Source organism: Ornithorhynchus anatinus, chromosome 13 (genome assembly GCF_004115215.2).
Source record: "Ornithorhynchus anatinus isolate Pmale09 chromosome 13, mOrnAna1.pri.v4, whole genome shotgun sequence".
Lineage (NCBI taxonomy): Eukaryota > Metazoa > Chordata > Mammalia > Monotremata > Ornithorhynchidae > Ornithorhynchus > Ornithorhynchus anatinus.
Window position 1 is genome coordinate 14,096,735 of NC_041740.1, and position 24,987 is coordinate 14,121,721.

At 41.4% G+C, this 24,987-nt stretch overlaps 1 protein-coding gene across 3 annotated transcripts in view; it reads right to left on the reverse strand.

Moving 5' to 3' along the window:
• Positions 1-24,987, reverse strand: part of ZEB1 (zinc finger E-box binding homeobox 1) — a 162,074-nt gene that overhangs the window by 11,387 nt on the left and 125,700 nt on the right. For all 3 annotated transcript variants that reach the window (XM_029077556.2, XM_029077558.2, XM_029077557.2), the window contains 4 exons: positions 20,310-20,369; positions 13,096-13,257; positions 6,571-6,773; positions 1,709-1,814 (listed from right to left, as the gene is read on the reverse strand). In XM_029077556.2, coding sequence (XP_028933389.1) covers positions 1,709-1,814; positions 6,571-6,773; positions 13,096-13,257; positions 20,310-20,369 — 531 coding nt within the window. The remainder of the gene's footprint in view (positions 1-1,708; positions 1,815-6,570; positions 6,774-13,095; positions 13,258-20,309; positions 20,370-24,987) is intronic.

Below are 24,987 nucleotides of genomic sequence, written 5' to 3' on the forward strand. Positions count from 1 at the left end.
TTCCACCAACACTCCCCCGATTCACTATAAACAGGTTTTTACTCCCTTCACTCCTTTGAGCTGGCACTGCCTAAAAGTCATAAATGACCTCCTTAAAACCAAGTTCAAATGGCTTTTCTCCGTCTTCAATCAGGAGTAAGCATTACTTGCCTACTCTCACTGTAAGAAGCACTTGGGAAAGTACAATAGAATTGATAGACATGAATCCTGACTTCAAGGAGCTTACAATCTAGTGGGGGAGAGAAACACTAATATCAATTTCAGGGAGGAGGAAGAAGTAACAGAATATAAATTTATGTACATAAATGTTAACGGGGAGGACTTAGGTACCCAAGTGCTTTGGTGCTGTGATTAGACTGTAAACCTGTCAATGGGCAGGGATTGTCTCTATCTGTTGCCAAACTGTACATTCCAAGCACTTAGTATAGTGCTCTGCACATAGTAAGCGCTCAATAAATATTATTGAATGAATGAATGGAAGTGCAATTGAGGGAGATATAAGGTTGTGAGTTAAGAGCTTAATCAGGTAACACCTCCTGAGGAGAGGTGATTCCAGAAGGGCCTTGAAAATGGAGAACTCAATGGTCTGCTGGATATGAAGGTGAGGGAGTTCCAGGCAGAAGAGAGGGTGTGAGCAGATCAGCAGTGGGAGAGATGCATCCCATAACTCTAAGTGTCCTGCAAAGCTCTGTTCTGAGTTCTCTACTCTTCTTGCTCTACACTTAGTCTCTTGGTTGCATGACTTTGGGTTCCACCACTATGCGCAGATGATTCCCAAATTTACTTCATTTGCCTGGACCTCTCTCCCACATTTTAACCTTGTATCTCCTCCTGCCTCCAGGACCTCACAATCTGGATGGTCTGCTGTCTCCTCAAACTCACTGTATCCAAAATTGAACCTCTCGTCTTCCCTCAGAAACTCTCCCTTCCTTCTTGTTACCCTTTCTCTGTCAATAACACCACTACCCTCCTGATCCCACAAGGCCACAGCTTGGGTGTCACCCCAAACTCACCTATCACATAAATTCAACTACTGACTCCTGACTCTTCCTTCTCCAAAAGATCTCCCATATACTTCTCTATCTCTTCAACCAAGTAGCCACCAACTTAGTTTGAGCACTCACCATACTTTGGTTAGACTATGGTCTCCCTGTCTACAACCTCTCTCCAGCTTAGGGCTGCTACCCAGACATCTTCCTGAAACATAGTATTCGCTTGGGTATACCTGCTCTTGACTAGCCTCCCTCTGACCTCTTAATCACACTCCTCCCCTGGTCTGGAAGTCCTATCACAAATCAATCTGTTTAGGCCTCATATTCAAAAGATCTCCTAAAAATCCCACCTTCTCCAGAAAGCCTTCCAAACTCTCAGGGTTGTATCAACCCAATGGCCTCCCAATAGTACTTATTTATTTGTACCACTCCTTATGACTTACACATAGGGTAATACACATTCAATAATTTATTCTGATATTCTGAAAGGGCAGCAATCAGTTACCGGAATGCAGAAAATCAGCATAATTTCTTACTTATTCAATGTCTTGAGATGTTATTTTCTAAACATTCCCTCCCTTTTCTTACTCCAAAGGATGTACATTTTATACTAAATGTATGTTGATAAAGCGTTGCAATAGTTTGTACTGATTTGGTGAATGACACACAAAGCTTGCTATAACATTCAACCCAGAGAAAGAGAGAGAACTATTTACCGCTGTGGATTCTTAAGTGCTCTTTCAGGTGATGTTTGTATTTGAAAGCTTTTCCACATTCAGTGCACTTGAATTTACGGTTGCCCCCAGACTGCGTCACATGTCTCTGTAAAAAGGAGTTAGTAAATTATTCACACTACAACTAAAAATTTAAATACAATACTCATTCCACATGCCCAAAGTAAAATGTGGTAAGTTTTAAATGTGGTAAGTTTTAATGACAGAGGTAAAATTCTGACTGAAAGGGAAGTGGATATTCCATATTCATAAAAGTGTTCTAGTTGAATCACCCAGTGAAATGTTATGCAGAAAGTGATACATACTGAGCTGGCCTTCTTTTTTTATGATCCATCTGATGGTGAGATCTGATCCATGTGTGTGGATCTGGCTGAAAAGACCTGTCCTGGCAAGCTATACCATACAGTGTGCCTAAAAAAATGGTTTTTTCCTTGCTGATGGATGTGGCACATTTTCTCGTTTGTCTGTTGGCCTAATGATATTTTCTCCTCAAGGACAGAAACCTCATCTTTGATTGATACATAGCCCATTGGTTTATGTGCCTCAGCCGTCTCTTAGCAGCCCACAGTTACCTACTACGATCCTGTGTTTCACTGAGTCCTCTATAATCTTTGTTTGGCCCTTCCTGCTCGTATATGCCCTGATTCAGTTCACCATAATGTAGCTGCTCAGCTTTATGGCCATTGTCCACTTTCCTCACATGATTGTGTAGAACAATTTTAGAGCTTCTGACTCCCTATCAGAAGACTGAATGCTCAAACTGTAACAAAAATGTGATATTAGATAATTAATCAATCAATGGTATTTGATGGCTTACTGTGTGAAGACTAAACTAAGTGCTTGGGCGAGTACAAACCCAAGAGGGTATGTAGATACCATCTCTGCCCATAAGGAGCTTGCAGACTAGAGGAGAGACAGACATTAAAATAAATCACAAGTGGACAGGTAAATAAGTAATGGGGGGCTGGGGAAGGGGTGAATATCAAAGAGCTTAAGGGGAACAGACCTTAAAGGTTACAGGCATAGGTGATGCAGAAGAGAGGGTAAATAAGGAGAGGAATGGGGGTATTAGTCAGGAAAGACCTCTTGGAGGGGATGTATAAGAGAACAAGTACACATTCTAATTTTCAGAGAGGCTGACACTAGTTGTTAGCTTCATCGAGACCCTGAGAAAATAGTATTTTGCAAAAATCAATTAATATTGGACTCTGGGAAAAATGCTTAAGTCTATGTAATACTTCCAAGATAGACTTTCACTGATAGAAATACATTTCCATTTTTTACAGTTCCTCCTTTGCTGATAATCCAGAACAGGCACAGGGAACCCAGTGAGAAGATGCAGCCCCAGAGAACAGGGTGTTCACAGGCTTAAATTACTTTCTGAATACTTGTAAGAAGTCCCAAATCCAAACCAATCAATCAGATCAAAAACTGCTGCCCCAAAGAATCTCTGACATTAAACACTGCTCAGTGTGCAAAATGAAGCCACTTTATCATCCCTTTATGAGCTGCTTTTTGGACTCTGAGTTGGCTATATGTCCACAACTCAATTCCCTTGTAAGTGTCCAAACTCCAGAAAAATCTGAAGGGATGAATCTGTTTCCACTTGAATACAAATCTACACCCAGCACATACATGAGAGACTACAAGTAGAATTTGGCAGATGTACTCAGTTCCTCATTTCCAAGGCCAGGGTGAATTAGCACTTATGTGCTTGGATCATATGTAAAAAATTGTACATTTATTAGAAGCAAGAAAATTACATTTAAAGGACTTGTAGGTAACGGTCTTTAAGAGTAAATAAGAAGGGGGTTGAAAGGCCGAAAGTGGCACTTCTGTCTTGTCCTGGATCAGTGGATCACTAAGTTAAGCCGTTTGGTTTGGAAATAACTGTTTGCCGTTTAAGCCAGAGTCTGCAAGGGAAAAAGGAGTGAAAAGAATCAAATGTGATAGTGGTAAGGAAGGATCGTCCAGTTTGAAGCCTGGCTCCCCTTCCTCATCTGTATGAGGGAAGGAAAAAGGTGGGAGTTTCCCTTTCGGTTCAGGCCAAGTCTGCATGAGGGAAGACCTAAATGCAGGTTGAATTTCACAGAATCGGTGAAACAGTCTGTGTCTTAATGACACAAAGTGATTCTGAGTCAATAGCCAGCGTAGGCTGGAGGGATTTTCTACTGCTGGACTCATCTACCCTGGCCAGCTTACCTGGATTCTGGGGACTGCCCTGGGACCACGTGGAAGGGCAGAAGGCTAGAAGGACCCTAGGCTGGAAGGATGGAAAAGCCTGAAATGGTGCAGTCAATCAGGCAGACATGCTAATGACACGAGGAGCTTGGAGGTGAGATTAGTGGTTGGCAAATCCTCTCTCACTATATGCTGTTGTTTCGCAATAGCTAACTAAATGAACACACATTTTGCTACTGAAAATTATCTTCAAAATCCTGCTTGCCACAGAGTTTGCTCCCAGGCTTGGGTATCACAAACATCCTCTCTAGTCAATAATTCTACACCAGTCCATGATGATGTTTGAATAGAACACTTTTCCTGATGACAGGTAGTAAACAAGTAGAAAAATATGAATCTCACAATCAGGTTCGTTCTTAGCAAACCACACAAATGCTCAATGCACAGAGGAGTGATGTATTATATCTACCAATACAGGCTCCTGGGGTAGCATTTCCTTCTCTTAGTTGAACAGGAAACTAAGCTTTTGCCTCACTTCCTTTCATCTCTGCTCTTTAGTGGAGCTGGAATTTAACGATAACTTTTTTTCTTAGAATGAAACAGTAAATGCCTAACACAAGTACCTTAAGAATATAACAATCTGCATGAAGGGCGCCTGTTGATTCATTGAGATGATTTAAAGAGATAGGAATTGGAATCTGCTTTGATGCCATGAATGCGGTTTGTATTAAACATAACTTAACAAAGGTTATATGCCTCAAGTACTGGCTTTCACATTAAAGCCAGAAGTTCTTCAGCAACTGAAGATGAATGAGAAGACTAAGTAACACAGTTATCCAGACTTGGCAAAAAACTGCACTTGAGACTGCCCACTCCAAATGAAGTCACAACTGTGCCTACTAGGAGTGAAAGAGAGAGGGAATGCTTTAGTGTTAAGGATACATTAGCCTAAACTATGCATTTTAGAAAAGGACTGTATTACTTGTATTTTCTTCAAAAGAGGAACAAAAAAAAAAACAAGGGAAAAATTAACCAAGGAACCTGGAGTTTTCTGATCATATCTAGTCCCACTTTCCCCTCTTTTTGTCTCGGTAATTCTCTGACACAGAAGGAAAACACCTGTACTGCATTTTAGGAAAAAAACTTGGAGTTTTTCCTAGTGGCATCCTAGATGGTTGTAAGATTAGTAGGGGAACCGAAAGACATGGCAGATCTTCTTACACTCTCTGTGGCAGTAATTCTAATAAGCATAACTCTAACAACTGACCAAAGGCCAAAATTTGGCATTTCTGTGGAGGCAGCCCTGACAGAACCACACTCTCAGATGGATACGTACAGGGCTCAACAGATACTGACTGTTCATCAGTCAAACAAGATCACCTCCTGTCAGATGTTCAGCGACCTTGGTTTATCACTTTTCACAAGTGAGAAGACAAGAGTATTTGTTGAATTCAAGATATATAAAGGTATACCATGAAAATAGCACAGAGAAGCTACATGGCCTAGTGAAAAGAATATGGGCCTGGGAGTCAGAGGACCTGGGTTCTAAACCCAGCTCTGTCACTTGTCTGCTGTGCTCCCTTGGACAAGTCATTTCCCTGTACCTCAGTTACCTCACCTGCACAATGGAGATTAAGACTGTGTGCCCCATGTGGGACAATGACTGTTTCCAATCTTGTTATCTACCCCAAAATTCAGTACAGTGTCTGGCACATAACATATGCTTAACAAATACCATTAAAAGAAAATCATCCCCTGCTCTCCCCCCTTCCTTACTTTCTCCTAGAGGGGAAATTAATGATCATGTCCACTAGATCACCAGAGACAAAGCTCCACAGTGAGGTACCCCACAAGTCAGATGCCTGATTCTTCACTCAATAGCTGGAAACCAGATCACTGCACTCATTTCTAAAATAGCATGCCATGGAGCTTCAAACTGTGAAGAGAATGGTTGAACTGGTAGGAAATGAAGGTCCAGGCAGAAATAGGACCAGAAGGCCCTTCTCCCAGCAACTCTTACAAGGAAACCCCTAGGGCTGGGGCTATTGAGCAAAAATCCTCCATGTTTTAGGGGCCATTTCAACCTTCACTAAGGACATAGCTGATTTAGTTATGAATACTGATACTCTTGAATCTGCCATATTTCTATGCTTCCGAAATTGAAGAAGACAAGGAATTCTAGCAAGTCACGTGGAGAGTAAGCTGTTAAACTGAAAATGCAAAAGCCTGAATTTCTGAGGGTCTGGGGAATGCAAAATTACTCAGTACTTTCTACTGAGAGTAAATGAATTACTGAAAAATAGAAATATAATTTAGTAGTAATTTTGAATTAAAAAAGTGTTTAAATTTAATCAATAGCTAATTTTCCAAATATAGCTGCATCATAAAAATATTAAAAAAGCAATGTATTTCACAAGGTGACACACTAGACTCTTAAACGAACTCCAATGACTCATTATAGCATTTGTGAATACAAAGGTTAATTATCAAAAGAGAAAGGCAGATAGATGACCAAAAGGTTTGCAGATATGACCCTATGTGTTAATCAAAAAGTCACAAGTTTTCGAATATGTGCAACAAAAAAATTACGAATTGGCTCCTGAAAACATGTAAACTGTTATTTCCCTATAAATCAATTAATTTCTATTAACCACCTCACTTACTTGATCTCTTCCCGCTTTATGTGATGTCATGTGACGTTCAAGTTGTGTTCTATATGCAAAAGTATAACTGCAAAGGGAACAACTAAAGTTATCCTCATTTTTTTCATGGCGGTATTTAATGTGTTCCTTCAGAGAGGTAAAGCGTTTGTAGCCTCTGTCACAATATGGGCAGGTAAGCAGTTGAGAGAATGCATCTGGTGTTCCTGTAGAAGAAAGAAAATACACTTTTTAAAAAAGATGAACAAAAATCACAAAACAGGAGTTAGAATTCATGTCACATTTGTGAACACCTATACATCAGGGGAAAGTGGGTCATGCTAAAATCCCCTGTTGTTCCACTATTAAATATTCACTGGTTTTTGCCCAAACATCACTGTTATTCACTAGATGTCTAAGATAGCTGGAGACTAGTACAGGTCAGTTGGATTTGTGAGAAAACTGCACTACACTAAGTATCAGGGTAGATACAAGATAATCAGTTTGGACACAATCCCAAAGCTCACAATCTTAATTCCCATTTTACTGATGAGGTAACAGGCACAAAGAAGCTCAGTGACTTCCCCAAGGTCACATAGCAAACATCACAGAGCCGGCATTAGAACCCAGGTCCTCTGATTCCCATGTGGGCAAAGAAAGGTGGATCAATTGTTAGTAAAACACTGTACTAGGTGCTTGGGAGAGTTCAGGAGTTAACAGACACAGTCCTTATCCACAAGGAGCTCACAAAATACCACAGTTCAGAATGAAAGTCAATGAACATTTGCCTCTGAATATATCTACCATCCAACCTAGTCATTCTAACATAAATTACATTGAAAATCAACATTATTTTTATCCCCCAAAGATGGATAGCTATTATTGTCAATTGCTTTGGATCAATGTATTAAAAAAAACATTCCTACCCGCCGCTCTGATTCCCAGGAGAACAACAACTTAGATTTATACAGTAGCCCTCAGCCAGGGTACCTCATATTTTGATATAAACACATATTATTGACCCTAGTTTAGAACTAGGGAACCCAGTAAAGTAATTTGTCTTCCTGAAAGACATACAGAGAGTTAGTAGCAACTTTTCAAGTGAAAGTATCAAGTTCAACAGGAAACACCTTTTATTCCTTTTTCTACTCTTAACCGGATTGTGCTGCCTTGATGCAGAGAAAATCCCAACTTCCTGTTTTGGAGAGCTGCACTGTACAGTATTAGATGTAGAAAACTGAATTCACTTCCTGCCCTAAAAGTAATCCCTCCTTTGAGCAGGTGATGGGAGAAATCGCCATTTGGGTTTTCTCACTTGCCAGCCATTTCAATCATTCAATCTATGGCATTTACTGAGCATTTAGTGGATGTAAAGCACTGTACTAAGCACTTGGAGGATTGCGATACAATAGAATTGGAAGACGCAATCCCTGTCCAGAAGGAGCTTACAGCCTAGAGGGGGAGACAGATATTGAAATAAATTACGGATATGTACGTAAATGCTGTGGGGCTAAGGGTGGGGGTGAATATAAAGTGCTTATAAAGAATACAGATTCAAGTGCATAGATGACACAGAAGAGAGAGGGAGTAGGGGAAATGAGGACTTGAAACTGGTCATTTTGGCTGCCAAAACTGAAACTGGTTGTTGGTTTTTCCTGGCAGAAGTTCAAGCCCACCATGTGGGTCTACTCAGTTCTGCCCTAAGAGGAGTTTGCACTGGAACGGAATGCTGTTAGGGCATTAGGGGTTGCTCTTCTAACGTAAGCCTGATTGGATATGGACTGGCATTATTTCGAGAACAATGGATTGAGCACACGTCTGCACGCTCATGGTGTCAGACACGGTGAGTACTACAACATGTGTTGTGACATAAGGGTTTTCTTTTTTTTTTTTTTGAGCATTGGGTGCATTTTTAGGTTGTCAAAGCATCACAACCTAATTTGCACTGCTTCGTTTTTCCAGTAGGGATACTGTTAGCACCTTGCTTTCACCTTGCTTTTCTCCTTTCCCCTTCCTACCATTTATATTTCATACAAAGATCTTAGCTCACAGGGGCATAACTGCAATCAGTTCTCCTATTACATGGGAGTCATGTTCCTGAAGAACCTCACACCAGTGAAAACTTGCAATGAAGTACCCTCACTTTGCCTGAAAACTCCTTCTCCCTACACCCCTTTGCACTACATTCAGAAAGACATGTGCTGTCAGAATTTTTCCCAATTTTTTTTTTAAGGTTTTTGTTTAGCGCTTACTTTGTGCCAGGCACTGTATTAAGCGCTGGAGTAGAACCAAGCTGATCAGGTTGGACACAGTCCCTGCCTCACATGGGGCTCACAGTCTTAATCCCCATTTTACAGGTGAGGTAACAGGCACAGAGAAGTTAAGTGACTTGCCCAAGGTCACACAGCAGAAGAGTGGCAGAGCCAGGATTAGGACCCAGGTCCTTCTGTCTTCCAGGCCCATGTTCTATCCACTAGGTCATGCTGCTTCTCAAGTCTGCAATATTCTAATTTTGCAATAGCTTTCTCTCCACAGCACAGCTTGAAAGTGTGTGTTCTAGCAAACAGACCGTATACATTCCAATCAGTGGAGTTGCCCTGGGATGCACTGCCTTTCAGGATGTCCACCTCTAGTCCTTGGGACTCTCAATACCTTGAATCACTGCACGTCCTAGGTGTCTGGACAGGAATCTGAAGGGCCTGGACTCTCCTGTTTGATCTTGAAACATAAACTTTAGTTGCACGTACCATTTCACAAATGTTTAGTACATTTCCTCTACTTCCAGCCTACAAGTCCTAGCAACACAGGTGAGCGCTGCACTTCCCCTCTTCCTCGAGTGCTCTTGAAGCCACTGAAGAGCCTGAGGGCCAGAGCTGAGACTCTGCACTAAGGTCGGTAGGTTTGTTCCACTACTAATGGTCACTGATATTTTAAAATTAAAAAAATGTTGGCAATTCATTATGATAATCAGCCAACTCTGTTGTACCTGACTCTCACAAGCATTTACAACAGTGCTCTGAACATAGTAAGTGCTCAATAAATACCCTTGATGATAATGATGCTCCATTTGTTTTTTCACCTCACTGAACCAGAGCCAAAGCTTATCCCTAATTGTAAACTAGGAACCTTAGCTTCTGCTCAGATACAGTCACTGCCTAAAAATGTATTTTTCCACACTTCCTCTTGAAGCGGACAGCAGCTGATAGCCCAGATGCTTACACACCATGTGGGTGTAGATAAAACACTAGGCTGGACCCAGGGAGGCTGGACCTATGGAGAGGGAATTTCCCAAACTTCCCTCTCACCCAAACCTCAACCAAGCCCAAAGCCCTCTGTTATGCAAAATCATATTTCCTCTCTTGTTGGTAACATCCCTTCTTTAAAGACCCTTTATTAAAGGAAATGTTCCACTGAAGGCCTAAAAACAGCTGTGGCTTTCCTGAGCCGGTTTTTAGTTTCTATCACACTGCTCTCCAGGTAAGGTGGCAAATTCATGGTTAAAGATCTCTAACTGCAGGAATGAATTGGGGTGGGAGGTGTCAGTGAAGCACACCGTGAATAACAATAAAAATAATCAGGTATTTGTTAAGTGTTTACCATGTGCCAAGCGCTGTACTGGGGTAGTTAAATGATAATCAGGTCAGACACAATCCCTGTCCCATAAGGGGCCCACAGTCTAAGTATGAGGGCTAACAGAAACCGAGGCATGGAGAAGTTAAGTGACTTTGCCCAAGGTCACACAGCAAGCCAGTGGCAGAGCTGGAATTGGAACCAATGACCTCTGACTCTTAGGTTCATGCACTTGGCACTAGGCCGTGCTGTTTCTCAAATAATAATAATGGTGGTATTTGTTAAGCGCTTACTATATGCAAAGCACTGTTCTAAGCGCTGGGGGGATACAAGGTGATCAGGTTGTCCCATATGGGGCTCACAGTTTTCAGCCTCATTTTACAGATGAGGTAACTGAGGCGCAGAGGAGTTAAGTGACTTGCCCAAAGTCACACAGCTGACAAATGCCAATGCCACATTAATCAGATTTAACAGTATGGCCTAGGAGTCAGAAGATACCTGGATTCTAATCCGGATCCATCACGTGCCTCCTATGTTGTGACCATGGGCAAATCGCTGAACTTCTCTGTGCTTCATATACCTCATATGTAAAATGGGGATTAAATCCTACTCCCTCCTATTTAGGCTGTGAGCCCCATGTAGAACAGGGACTGGGTCCAACCTGATTGTCTTCTATCTTATCCCAGCACTTAGAATAGTGCCTGGCACATAATAGGTGCTTAAGAAGTACCATAATTAAATAGGATTGGCCTAAGTCAATCATTTCCATTGCAACTGCTGCTTATTCCACAGATTTTCAAAGACTTATCCTCCTGGCACTTGAGAGGAAACCGTTCTATAGCATTTATGGCTGTTTGCCTGGAATGGCCTATATAAGTTTAGCTCCATTTTCCTTGGTTTCCTCATTTCCTCTCTCACATCAAGGGGAAGGAAACAGAGAAAAAAGAAAATCAGCATTTCCCTCGGGACAATCTACTTATTTTCCTCTTTGCTGTGGGAACAGTTAGATAGAGAGGAATGATGTGCTAACTTGGTGAATAAGAAACTACTTCTTATTCAATAATGACCTCATGGGCTGATCACTACTTCTAGTTAATTGTGCTGATGGGAGCCAGATTTTTGAGGATGAACAAAGAACTCAGTGTCGTGAAGGTGGAGGGAGTGGCAGAGGAGATGAGTGGTCATCATTTTAATCATTAGCAGCATTTACTGAGTGTCTGATTTGTGCATAGCACTGCCTAGATATGGTGGAAGGCCTCAAAGGAAATGAGAAATGGGGTTCCAGCTTTTAAGAAATTTTCAGGCTTCTAGGAAAGCAGGAGAACAGAATGTCAGAAAAGCACTTTTATACATAAGCAATTTCAGATTTGCAGACATATAGACTAATGCTCAAGTGGGAGGGGGGTGTGGTGGTGGGGGGGTATAGGGGAGTAGGAGTTAATCTAAGAAAGCTTTTCATGTGGCTGGGCATCTACTGGTACAGTGGTACTGTACAGCGCCATGGACAAAAATCAGTGCTTTAAGGAATCTCCGATCCAGAGAGTGTTACTCACTGGTTGGAGAGAGGAATTGGTGGGGAACTTTGCCTTCAACTGTTTGCATGGGTTGAGGCGGACAAGGCCTTCCCTTCTTTCCATTACCACCATGTCCAGGCCAGATGCATGCTAAAACCCCAGGGCCCCAACGTCTGCCACCAGCCAGAAGATGGCTGGTAGGTAACTGAACCTGGACCTTCACTGGTCCGTGATGCTCTCAGTGAGTGACCACTAAATCCCATTTAGTCAAAGGCTCCCAGGACGTAGGCAAAGACCGGTATTTGAGAGAAAGCTTTGGGTAACATTATACAGGGACATAGTTGCCACAGGGCAGATGCCAGGCAATTTTATCTTTGCAGTATTAAGCTGCAAAAGGGAGCATGTAGGTTGCTTGTGGCTCTACTTGAAAAAGGTCCTTCTGAGATTATTGCAGTGAGCACTTACCGCTGATCAGGCAGGTTCTTAGAGTGTCACCTCAATTTATACCTATGTTTGATGATTACAAGAGATGAGGACAAATTATTCTTTAGGCCTTTTGGTCCTGGTCCTGCCTCAGGGAATTGAAGGTACTTGTACAGTCAGCACCCATTCTGTCATCTTGGCAACCAGGACATTTCTGATAGGTCAATTTATGCAGGTTATGCTAACAGCATCTTAATTACAAAGCCAAAGATGATGTAAAGTCCTTGAGGATGTTTACAGCATCTAATATTTTGAGAGGAGGTTAAGCCAGGGCAAGTCAGCCTGCACAAGCCCCAAGGTAATGGGAAAATTGAGAACTGGGCCTTTATCTTCACTTCTTTCTCTTGGTGGATTGATAGGGAAACATCACATTTAAAGGGGACTGGAGAAGGAAGTGCCATACAAATATTCTATCTTTCTCAGTCTGGGCTACAGTATAAGGATTTTGCGTCCATTAACGCCCATCCGTGAAGCTTTGGTATTTCTTCGTTTCCCAAGAATTTGCCCTGACACAAATTAACAGAGTTAACAGTTAACGGAGATTAGGGCTGGGAATCATATAAAATGGTCCAGTGATAGGATGGTTTCTTTTAGATCTTGAGGTTTCAGGATCTTTGACCCCACTGCATCGATTCTTCATTTGCGTTGGCAAGAACATTAGTGCTTCCTGACATTTTCCAGTATTTGGGGCATGGATGCCTCTTTGACGATTTCAGGGTGTATCACCTCATATGACAACTTAACATGACAACTGGCCCTGAAGGGTGAAAACGTGACCACGTCCAACCTGATTATCTTGTAACTATGTCAGTGCTTAGAACAGTTCCTGGCACACAGAAAGCATTTAACAAGTACCATAAAAAACAACAAAAAGGTACATATATCTGTGGTATCCTAATACTGCTCTCTATAGTCAACAGGCAGGGTGCAGTTCAGCGATGTGAATCATTTCCTTTAGCCTATGTAGAGAAGAATCATTTACCATTTTCATCATGACCACTAGCTTCTGGCGTGCCTTGTCTCTGGTCCTCTTCAGGTGCTTCAGGATAAATAACAGCTGTATCTTCTTGTTGCAGGAATTCTTCAACATTAGGATCATGGTTTTGTTCATTTTCTGCATCTGAGTCGCATTCATCATCTTTTACTAAAAGTAAAATGCAAATGTTATAAAAGCAATTTCACCACTATGTGTTAACCTAATTTTCTTCAATGAAAAGAAACTTTCTAAGATACAGGATCCCTCTATAACTTGGAGGCAGCATTACCCGAAACTCAAAGCCAAATACACACCATAAGCAGCAATTTCATTATAAGGATTAGAGCTCTTTGAAATAAATCTGTTAGAATTTCCTTATCCTTATCCTGTGGGACTGGGCCTAGACAAGACCAAAGGGAACAGGAGGAGGAACAGTGGCCACAGGGCCTGCTCTCTGGGGGACCCCCTTCCCTCCCAGGTCAGGGTCTCCACACACCTGTACCACTCGTAGGAACAATAGGAACGGGTTTGCACCGTTTTTTGGGACTTCCTTCTTTCACCTCCTCTTTCTGCACTTGGAAGCATGGACTAGGATTGGCTGAGGCCTTGAGCTGCTGCTTCCCTATCCCTACTGGAGACAGTCAGAATGGTGCCAATCTTCAAAACCTTAAAGGCCCATCCCTCCTGGAAAGCTTCCAGGGTTTGGAGGGAGGGAACAGGGGGATCCTGGAGTTTTGAGCTGAAGGCTGTCTGGACTAGACTGGGTGGGTTGGAGACGTAGCAGCAGAAGTGTGTTCTCTTAGAAATCCCATCTCTGAATAATGCAGATGGGAAGGTGGTTATGAGGTATTTATGGGCTTCCTCTTCCCTCTCTGCCTCTCCCTCCCCACCCTAACCCCTTGTAACAGATGGAGTGCCACAGCAGGCTAATTGCCCTGGATTCCCCTTTCCCCTCCTCTTAGGGTTGGGGAAGTACTATCCACCGTATTCCTCCTAGTTTCGAAAACACAAGATGCAGGAGTAGTTCTGAATGAGTTGCCTATTTCACAATGAATTAATGACAGCCTAGAAAATAATCCGCATCTAAAAGATCACTTCCCACTCCTTGGTTGTGTTTAGCATGTTCTGAATACGATTAATTACGGGTTCACACAGGCCTGGAATTCAGGCGCCTGGCTATTTAATAATAAATGATTTGAACAGCTGGATTGTGTTTTCTTAAGGAGGATGAGAGGATTCAGTATCAGGGAAATAGTAGTCAACTGGTACTGTCTCTCCCTTTTCCTCCACAGGAAAGTGTTCGGATCTTTGACAACAGATATTTCTTCCCCTGAAATATCACGTATAATTGTGAAATCTGCGGCAGGAGCTACTTGACTGGAATCCAAAAGGTAGATGGGAAGAGTCATTCAGAAATGGTGGAGGAGGAACTGACAGTCGATACTGGATTTTAAAAATAATACTACTTCAATTTTCCTCTGGTTGGTAATCACCCACATTGGAGTAGCCTGTTCATGCAGTTACCAAACTGTAAATGTTCTAGAATGGATCCCAGGCTGCCTGTGGCTCACTTCTTACTTATAGAAAATAGAACAGCAAGAAGCCTCGGTGAATTCGAGGTGAGGCCTCATCAAGTATCAAAATCACTCCTGAGCAGGGGAGAGGATGGCATTTGCTAACAGATTTATATGATAACAGGCATTTTTGCTCAACCGTGCCATTGGCTACAATATTGCTGTAGCAGCAAAGGTAACAGGACACCCCTCCGAGTTGGCTGGTGTGAAAAAACCTGCAGAGTCTGTTAAGCAACAGAAACGAGGTCATAATTTTCTCTCTTTTCCATGGCTTCATTTTTGAACCTCCAGTTACTGCACTTGGCTCTAAAGACATCAGAAATCTTGCTGCTACCTCAATAAGGAGGCTCAGATGTATCACAGAATCAATCAGTCAATGGTATTAAGAGCTTACTATGAGCAGAGCACTGTTCTAAACAGTTGGGAGAGTACAATACAGCAGAACTAGCAGACACGTTCACCACTCATAATGAGCTTAAAGTCTAGAGGGATAAACAACTTTTTTAAAGTCAGCCTTTTCTTGAAAAATAAATTAGCACTATGCAGGATTGTGCACATGCAAATTTATATGTAGAAGCAAGAAAAGGCAAACCTAACCATTTTGACTTGGGGTAAATGTCCCAAGGCATATATTTAGTTTGGCTGTCTATTAAAGATGTCAAAATTCAGGCTCAGCTGGAAATTACAGGGTGGAGATTATAAACTGAAAAGTATATTTGACACAAAAATTCAACTAACTTCTTATTCTGCCTCGAATCATTATTTGTTAAAGGGAAGCAGTGTGGCTCAGTGGAAAGAGCACGGGCTTTGGAGTCAGAGGTCATGAGTTCGAATCCCCGCTCGGCCACTTGTCAGCTGTGTGACTGTGGGCAAGTCACTTAACTTCTCTGGGCCTCAGTTACCTCATCTGTAAAATGGGGATTAAGACTGTGAGCCCCATGTGGGACAACCTGATTCCCCTATGTCTACCCCAGCGCTTAGAACAGTGCTTGGCACCTAGTAAGCGCTTAACAAATACCAACATTATTATTATTAGTAGTAGAAAGAGCACAGGCCTGGAAGTCAGAGGACCTGGGTTCTAGTCCCAGCTGTGCCAATTGCCTTCTGTGTGACCTTGGACTAGTCACTTAACTTCTTTGTGCCTCAGTTTCCCCATCTGTGAAATACCTGCTCGCCATCCCACTTAGACCATGACCTCCATGTGGGACAGGGACTGGGTCCAACTTGATCTACTTGTATCTATCCCCATGCTTAGAACAGTGTTCGACAAATAAGCATTCCATAAATACCACCATAATAAAAATAAAGGGAAGTTTCAGGACTCCCTCTTTCCTTATCATATCACTGCAGTTGGGCTTTTTGAAAATGACTAGTGTAAGTTTAGTAAAAAGGAACAATTGGGGAAGCAGAGGATTATTTTATTTCTTGGAACTGCCAGTCTGTCCCACAGTAAAAAGCTTCACGACTCTATAGGCTCAGCGTGGCGCAGTGGAAAGAGCGCGGGCTTTGGAGTCAGGGTTCATGAGTTCGAATCCCAGCTCTGCCACTTGTCAGCTGTGTGACTGTGGGCAAGTCACTTAACTTCTCTGTGCCTGAGTTCCCTCATCTGTAAAATGGGGATTAAGATTGTGAGCCCCACATGGGACAACCTGATTCCCCTATGTCTACCCCAGCGCTTAGAACAGTGCTCGGCACATAGTAAGCGCTTAACAAATACCAACATTATTATTATTATTATAGGCTAAGTAGTGAACTCATGAGCAGAGAGAGGGAATTCAGGCCTAAACTAGTTAGAATAATAACAATAATAATAATAATAATGATTATGATATTTGTTAAGCCCTTACTATATGCAAGGCACTGTACAAAGCGCTGGGGTGAATACAAGCCAATCAGGTTGGACACAGTCCCTGTCCTACATGGGGCTCACAGTCTTAATCCCCATTTTACAGATGAGGTAACTGAGGCCCAGAAAAGTGAAGCAACTTGCCCAAGGTCACACAGCAGACAAGTGGCAGAGCCTGGATTAGTACACAGGACATTCTGACTCCCAAGTCCATGCTCTTAGAATATTTCTGAGGCCGCACATCAGCCATGCCTGAAATTTCTGCGAATCCACCCCTTTCACTAACTACCTTGGAGCGTCAATCACACTGTGCTTAGTGTAATGCTGATCCAGTCGCAGTGCATTTTTCTCCCAATTTCAGGAGCTCTACGCTAAAAGTGAGTTAAGCAGATTGTGAAGAGGACAAGGAATGATGCCTTTGGAAAAGTTCACAGAGTTGTGCTGTCAGCATGGGAACAGGGAGGCATTTTGGTGTGAATGAGTTCACAACCACCTTCCCTCCTTAATGCATCTCCCAAGTCATATCACTTTTCTGGCAGTCAGCTCTAGTGCTTGTGTGTTTCATTTTGTCCTTCCTCTGCACTTGTATATATATGTATGATCAACTGTACAATCAATAATTTATTTGGATCATTCTATTTATAAATATTTTACATCCACCTCTCCAGTTAGAGCAAAAGCTCATCATGGGCAAGGAGAGTGCCCTTGCTTGTGGTGTGCTTTCCTAAGTGCTGAGTACAGTGTATTACACCCAGTGAGCCTCATTCCATTCACTTCCTACTACTGAAAGAGTTCAGAGAAAAAAACACTGAGAAAAATGAGCCTACTCAATATGTCTGCCTGTAGCTGCAGAAACCCTAAATCCACAAATCCCATAGGAGTCTTCTACATTTAACCTGTAGACAGGGAACATGTCACTTTGCTATTCTGTACCTCCCAAGTGCCTGATACAGTGCACTGCCCAAAGCAGGTACTCAACAAATGTTATTACTGTTACTACTTAAGCCAACTTTAGTTTTGTCAGCCATGAAGACTTTCAGGAACCAACCCTAGAGTGGAGAGGTGTGGCTGATCTCTGATCTTGGAAGAGCTTGATCTTCTTTTGATATCTACAGGTCCTTGGGCCCCACAAGGATGAATTTCTGCTGCCTATAGGTCTGATTTCAATGGATTATTTATGGTCTGTAGAGTGCTGAACACTCAATCCAATTTGACAGTGCAGAGGAAGCTCGCCACTGAAATGCCAGACAATCGGGCCATGGGAGGGGCTTGCTCATCAACCCTTGATTCCAAGGGCAAACAGTGGGTTGCAGCTCTGAAAACTGCATTTCTCCATCAACAAGGTTTAACCTCAACAAAAACAGTACTAAACAACCTGCATTTGTTTCTCATTGAAATTCAGGTTGCAATAATAACAACCAGTTTAAATGTTTTACATAATCTGTAGCATAGCAAATATTTGTGAGCAAGTATTTGCTTGAATACATTATTCATGCAGGTTACACTCATTGCATGACATGTATTTCTTAGAATTTCTTCTGTAGGCCTACTAAATTGCCATCGTGTTCAACATCTTCATTTGTTGTGAATTGGGAAAAAATGGCAAATTGATTCATCAATAGTGTTTACTGAGAACGTGGAATGCTGTACTAAGCTCGTGGGAGAGTACAATAAAGGTAAAAGACACAGTCTTTGCCCTCCAGGAGATAACTACAATCTAAGAGAAGAGAGATTATAAGAATGGAAAGAAAGATAAATGAATAAAGTGATTAAAGAAGAGGATAGCACATACAGTCACCCACAGTTCTTCTGTGTGCATGTATACGGGATGGGATGGTAGTTGGGAGACTATGACCTGGGGAGAAGAAACTTAATTGTGGAAGGCCTTATGAAGGAGGTGGGATTTAAGAAGGGCTTTCAAGATGGGAAGAAATATGGTCTGGTGAATTTGAAGGGGCAGGGAGTTCCAAGCAGGAGAAAATGTGTGATCAATGAGTTGGAAGTAAGAGCTGAGAGCAAGGCTCAGTGAGAAGTTTAACTTGGCAGGAAAAAGAGTGCAAGCTGGGGTACAGTGAGAGACGAGAGCAGAGAGCAGATGGGGAAGGGCAAAAAAGAGCTGATGAGCTTTGCAGCAAATGGTCAACACTTTCTGCATGAAGCAAAGAGGAATTGGAGGTTTAAAAAGGGTGAGGAAATGTGGCAAATGACATTTCAGATTAATGATACAGCCAGTAGAATAATGTATGGATTGGAGAGGGGAGAGACTGGAGGAGGGAGACAAATGAGGAAGCTGACCCAGTATACTAGCCAAGATATAATAAGGGTCTGCAACGGTCTGGCAGCCATTTTGATGGCATGGAAGAGGAGAATCTGAAAAACGTGATGGAAGAAAAATTTAGCAACTCACTGAATGTGAGAGTTGAAAGACAGTGAGGAGTCAAGCACAATACCAAGGTTGTAAGTTTCTAAGACAGAAAGGATTGTGGCAGTGTTGACTGTCCTGGAAAAGTTAGGTGGAGAAGTGGATTTGAAAAGAAAGAGGAGTTCAGTTTTAAATTTTGAGTTTGAAGTGCCAGCACGGGTATCCAGGTGGCGATTTTCCAGAAGCAAGATAAGTATGTGATTGCGGAGGAAGTAAGAGGTCCAGGCTAACAAGGTACATTTGGGACTCATCTGCATTGAGAAGGTGGCTGAAGCTACCTTAGGGAGAAATATAGAGAAAAAAGAAAAGGGAACCCAAAACAGATCTTTAAGAGATGCCCATAGTTAGAGAAGCTAGCAAAAAAGACACTGAGGAGTAGCCAAAGAGGTAGGGGATCGATCAGGACAGAAATTAATGAGTAAAACAAAGACTGTTGCATGAGATTGCTTGGGTCTCTATTCCCGGTGAAAATCCTTTTTATAACCATTGTATAAGAGAAGGAGCAGGGCCTAGTGGAAAGACCTTGGACTTAGAAGTCAGGAGATGTGGGTTCTCACCCTGGTTCTGCCACTTGCCTACTGTGGGACTTTGGACAAACCACTTAACTTCTCTATACCTCACTTTCCTCACCTGTAAAATGGGGATTAAATATCTGTTTTTCCTCCTATTTAGACTGTGAGCCTTATGTGGGAGAGGGGCTGGGTCCAACCTGATTCTCTCACATCTAATCAAGTGCTTAGTATAGTTCTTGACACATAATAAGCACTTAACAAATACCACAATTACTTTTTAAATTAGTATTATCCCAAGAGCTAATTCTCACTTTCAGTACAGTACCATCATTGAATTTATAATTATAGAGTTCTTCACCATACCCTGAATATTGAATTACTACTTAAAAATTAATTGTGAAATACAACTAGGAATGATGAACTTTAAGGAAAATACTAAAAAATTTCATTTTGGTGCAATTACTCAAATTGATGTTTGAAATACAAATACAGTTGGGACCTTTCGACTGTTCATTAGCACATCCACCAGCATGGTGGCAGGGGCAGGAAGGAAGAGTAAAACTCAATCTGTTTTACATCTAGTAAAAGGTTTGGTAGGAGAGGAAGTGGAATTTGTTCAAGTGAAATTTTTGAATCATCTGTGAATTTCAATTATTGACCGTACCTCCATCTTGAATAAAGCTAGGTAATGAAGGGTTACCTAAACTCCGGTATGCTTCTACACATATCACTCGATGATAATAATGAGAAGGATGAGGGATAAAACAGGACTTATTAAAATGCTCCTCAGCAATGCAGAGGACTCTCACTTCCCAAACTGGTATAGAGTTAATGGAAAATGCCAAGAGAATTAATAATATTGGTACCTGTACGTCCAGCTTCATCTGCTTGAGCTTCAGGCCCCAGGATTTCTTTTGCTTCCTTTCCTGTTGAAAAACATATTACAAAAAAGGAAGGATTAAAAATAGTATCCTGCAGGTTTGTGCTTCCATCATTTGGCTTTTTAAAGTGATTTTCCATAGAGTCCTATCAGTATGTGATGGCATATTTAAATTTAGAAATGTATTTCCTCTAACACAAGGCCCTTTGTCACAGAGAGCCTTGAAATGATGTAGCTTTATATGGAAATTAACAACATTGTCTTATTGACACAAACACCTCTGACAAATCAATTTTTTTTAATGAGAGAAAGAACTGTACAGATAACTGAACATATTTCCATGCAGGGAATTTGGGAATTAGCAAAAGATCTCATTCCGGGGACAGTTTCTGTGTTCTTATAATTAATTTGCTGGAAAATTCTAACACCTGAAAGACATGAATGAGTTAAAAAGAAAATCGGCTCTGTTTTAGTGGCACAGTACCCAGCATTAATTACTGCCAAAGTACTTACAAAGTCATACTGTAACACAGTGCAGTCATCTGCATCCCAATCAAAGTCCATTAAACATGTCAGTCAAAAAATCTTGATTTGGGTTTCAGTTAAGTTTGATTATTGAATTGAGAAACAGGAGAGAACTAATCAAGTGAAACCTTTTTGGCACTGAATTAAAACGTGTTTCTTCAAGTGCATTAAGTGACTTTAGGGGTTTATTTAGAGCCTTCATTGCCACAGTGATCACTAGTTGGACAAATAGTGTTTAACTACAACCTACGGGACTATGGGGATGCTTAGGCACTGTCCGAATTGATAGAAGGAAAAAGATTCCCCACCTCCTTTGGAAAATTTTCAGATCAACCCTGTGAATAGCAAACTGACGGCAATTTAGATATCAGGTGAAATGTTGAAAAAGCTGTTTTGTAGCTGCTGATATTCTCTGAGCTCAGTGCAAATTTCTACCCTCTATGCTGTGGAAGGCTGTTTTTTTTTTTCCTTAGCTTCCCACAAGTTTACTGCATGGGACCCAACCAGAGGAAGCCCAAGCCTAACAGTCCAGTTCAGGCCACTGAACTCCGTAACATACAAACCCCTAACTTTCAAAGACTGACCCGCCTGGCTGGACATATAGGCACCTGAATGACCAACGGGCAGTCCTGCTGGCCCAAACAGTAGTGCATTCCCATTTTGGCTAGGACAGTTTTGGCATTCTGGGGAAAGATAGAGTCAGAGTTAAATTATCTTCTTCACTCTAGCTTTTTCTCTTAATAAGTGCTTAGTAGGAGAGAATGCAAGGAAGAGGTAGGTTTATATATGCATTTAGTCTCTTTCAAGTATTGTCCCAGTTGCTTAGTTCAGCATGGTAAGCATAATAGGCACTCAATAAATATCACTGATTAATTGATTCTATTCCCTGTTGCTGCTTGGCCCAGCCTGGGCAGGCAGGAGGTGGAAGGGAAGGCTGTTGAGCTTGGCTCATATCCAGGTTGGTTTGATTCTCCCCAGGTCCCTCAGGTACTGGAAGTGGCAGGGGAGTGAAAGAGGGCTGGATTTGGCCTATGCAGAGTTCTCCTTTCCGTGTCCAACAGAAATGTTAAAAAGAATTCAATAAGGGTGTGACTATTTGGAAACTATACCACACAGCTTTTGAATATTTAGGGATAATTATTCAGTTTGTGTATTAGTTAGGCTTTTCTTGCAGATCAAACACAAATCTCCAGTTTTTACTACTTAATTCAGGTAAGAGATGAGGTGGATGCTAAAGGCCAAAATGAGACTTTTGGTTTGGATTAAGATTTCATTCATTTGGTCCATTCTTGTCCTTTAATTACCACAGATAATTGAGGGCTGACAGTTTTGTTTCTTCCATTATGAGAGAAATAGGCAGGAAGGAAGAGAAGTGAGGTAGGGAGACTAAAAGGAATCATCTGTTAGAAAGCTTGGGCATTTATTTGGGGCTGAGAACATCAAGGCTACTAAAAAATTCACAAGGTGTCTTGTAGCTTGTACGTGCCTTCTTGCCTGAAGCCAGTGTTGTCAGCTCCAAGCACCTTTCCTGAGCTAAATCATGGGTAAACATGTATCAGCAGTTCCCAGCCCCCTCATCCCTCCTGCATCCCCTCATTTTTCTGGCCAAACTTTCAGTTCAGAAAGTGCAGAACACATGAGAAGTACAGTCGGCAAGCATGTGAGAATTTTTTTCTGCATGACTGTGTTAATGCCAAACACATTATAGCTGATCTAATATGAATGCACACTGAATGGGAACTCTCCAAAGGAATACTTTGTCTAAATTCCAATGTAAATGCAACTGGTAATGAGAAAGACTTCTACTTCAACACACCTTTTTTAAATGGAGATGATGACAATGAAAATAATAAATAAGTGAAAGGTTACTGTTACCCTAAAAAGGTCTGAAAGAAGGCCTCTATACAGTCTTTTTTTTCAACGGGTAAATCCAGAAGAAATGTGAACCTGGAATTTAAAGTAGGCTGACACTACCCTTTCAATAGGTCTGCACGAATACCACGCTGCTGAACCCACTTTACTCTTGGGCATTTGTTTAAACAAGGGGAACAGTGAACCTGCTACAAACTTTTAAAGTAAAGCAGTAGAGACTTGTGAAGATATTGTACTATTAAAGCACAACACCTGAATGAGCTTGGAAGAATCAGCCGAATCCATAATTCTGACTGCAAATCTGAGAGTCTTAATTGGTACTTTTATTTCATATTATAAACTATTCCACTTAGATGGTGACTTGAAATTGCTTCAACCTCTTTATTATTTGCAAACTCATAGTCTAAGCCTGAAATGGCCATGTGGTGCAAAACCTTGACGTGTGACTCTGAAATTAATACACCAAACCTTTTTTCTTTTCAAATAATTCATTTAATGAGCACTGTGGCTGATTCTACAGGGGATAGGATAGAGGAGAATCTGCAAATAACCCTGAAACCCAAACTGCCACAAGTTATTACTTCCTAAGCAGCCCCAAAGCTCCAGTTTTCCCTGATGAATTCCATGATGGCCAGCCTCCCTGTCAAAATCATCCATTTACTAAGTCCCTCTCCAGTCTTCTGTGGCACTGTGCCCCTACTGCTGCTGCTAAATTTCCTTTTGTCAGTCAGAGGCAGTTTTTCTGGATTTGTGTCCAGGGAGCTACTGATATGAACGAAATCCATGTTGTGTAGAATCCGACAATGGCAATTTCTTGTCTTTGTAGAAGGTCACAATAATACATGTGCCCAGAACTTCACCACGCCAGGGTACACTCACCATGTGGCCGAGGTGTGAAGAAATGCCCTTTGTGGGTAGGGATTCTCTCTCTACTGCTGTAGTGTACTTTCCAAGCGCTTAGTATGGGGCTCTGCACACAGTAATCGCTCAATAAATACAATTGAATGAACTGAATGGGCACCATCTTCTCCTAGGGCTTCAATGCCTTTCTATAATACTCATCATTTAAGCCTATTTAGAACTGAATTCTAACTTTGATGCCTCAAACTTTGATCTGTCGATGGAAAACCGTCCATGTGTTCCTCCCAGAGTCTTTAGGATAAACTCCATTCATTTCCCAAGCTGTTTGGTTCATCCAGGTCCCCAGTTTTCCTTTGAACCAGCCACTGCCATTTATTCAAATGGAGAGGTCACAGTCAAAAAATGTGTACAATCTGCTGCACATCTGGTAGCCTGAAACCAGGCGAAATAAAACAGACTCAGAACCATGTATATGGCAAAAAGCTGAAAAACATTTACAATAGCAAAGGGGACTGGTCACATTAGTACCAGAAGCAGAGAGGACCTGTTAACTTTATATATTGTTCAACCAGCCTTCATGGTTGTCTGGGATGGACAGGTGCTGTTTCCCTGTTGCATGTACTCCATTTAACTCTGAAGATGAACTGACAAGAGTTTCTTGAGGTAATTTATTGTTTGAAGTACCCATCTCGACTTGAGCATTATTCATTCTTTATGGCACAGTGACTGATTTTAGGATGATGAGCCGTGATGCCTCTATGCCTCTATAAACTGTCACAAATTGTGTTTAAAGATCCAAATTAGTCAAAGTAGTTTGACTACTCTTTTTTTGGTGTTTTTGAGCAACTAAAAAGAGAAAGCCATAGAACTATCACATGCTGTTGCTATCAGCATCCTTTACTGTACACTGCATTATCTGATCAGTTGCTTTTCATTTCTAGCTATTTTAACTGAAATGTGGAGACCTTCTGAACAGGTGTTTCAAAAATCAGGTGAATAGTTTTCAAGAGGTTTAACTGACACAGACATTTGAGTTATTGACTGAACCACATGAATCCTTTATAAGTTAGTGGCAAGGTTCCAACCCTGACATGTCTAGAAAGTTAACTGTTCCTTTTAAAATCTTTTAAAAATCCATGTTTTCATAAGAAAAGAGACAATTTTGAGATATAAACAAATGCAAATGATAAAAATAGTACTCTATAAATATTGCACCTTCAAGGTCACTTAAACACGAAAATGCAAATCTTATTTCCCTTGTGAAATCCATATTTCAAGAAGTGTATTCTGGTTATTTCAATCAAGTATTTTTTAAATGTCTATTTTAAATGTTAAAGATTAACTGGATTGTTGGCTAAAATGGCTGTCAAATCTATTTATATTCCTGAGTTTTTCTTTATGTGTAT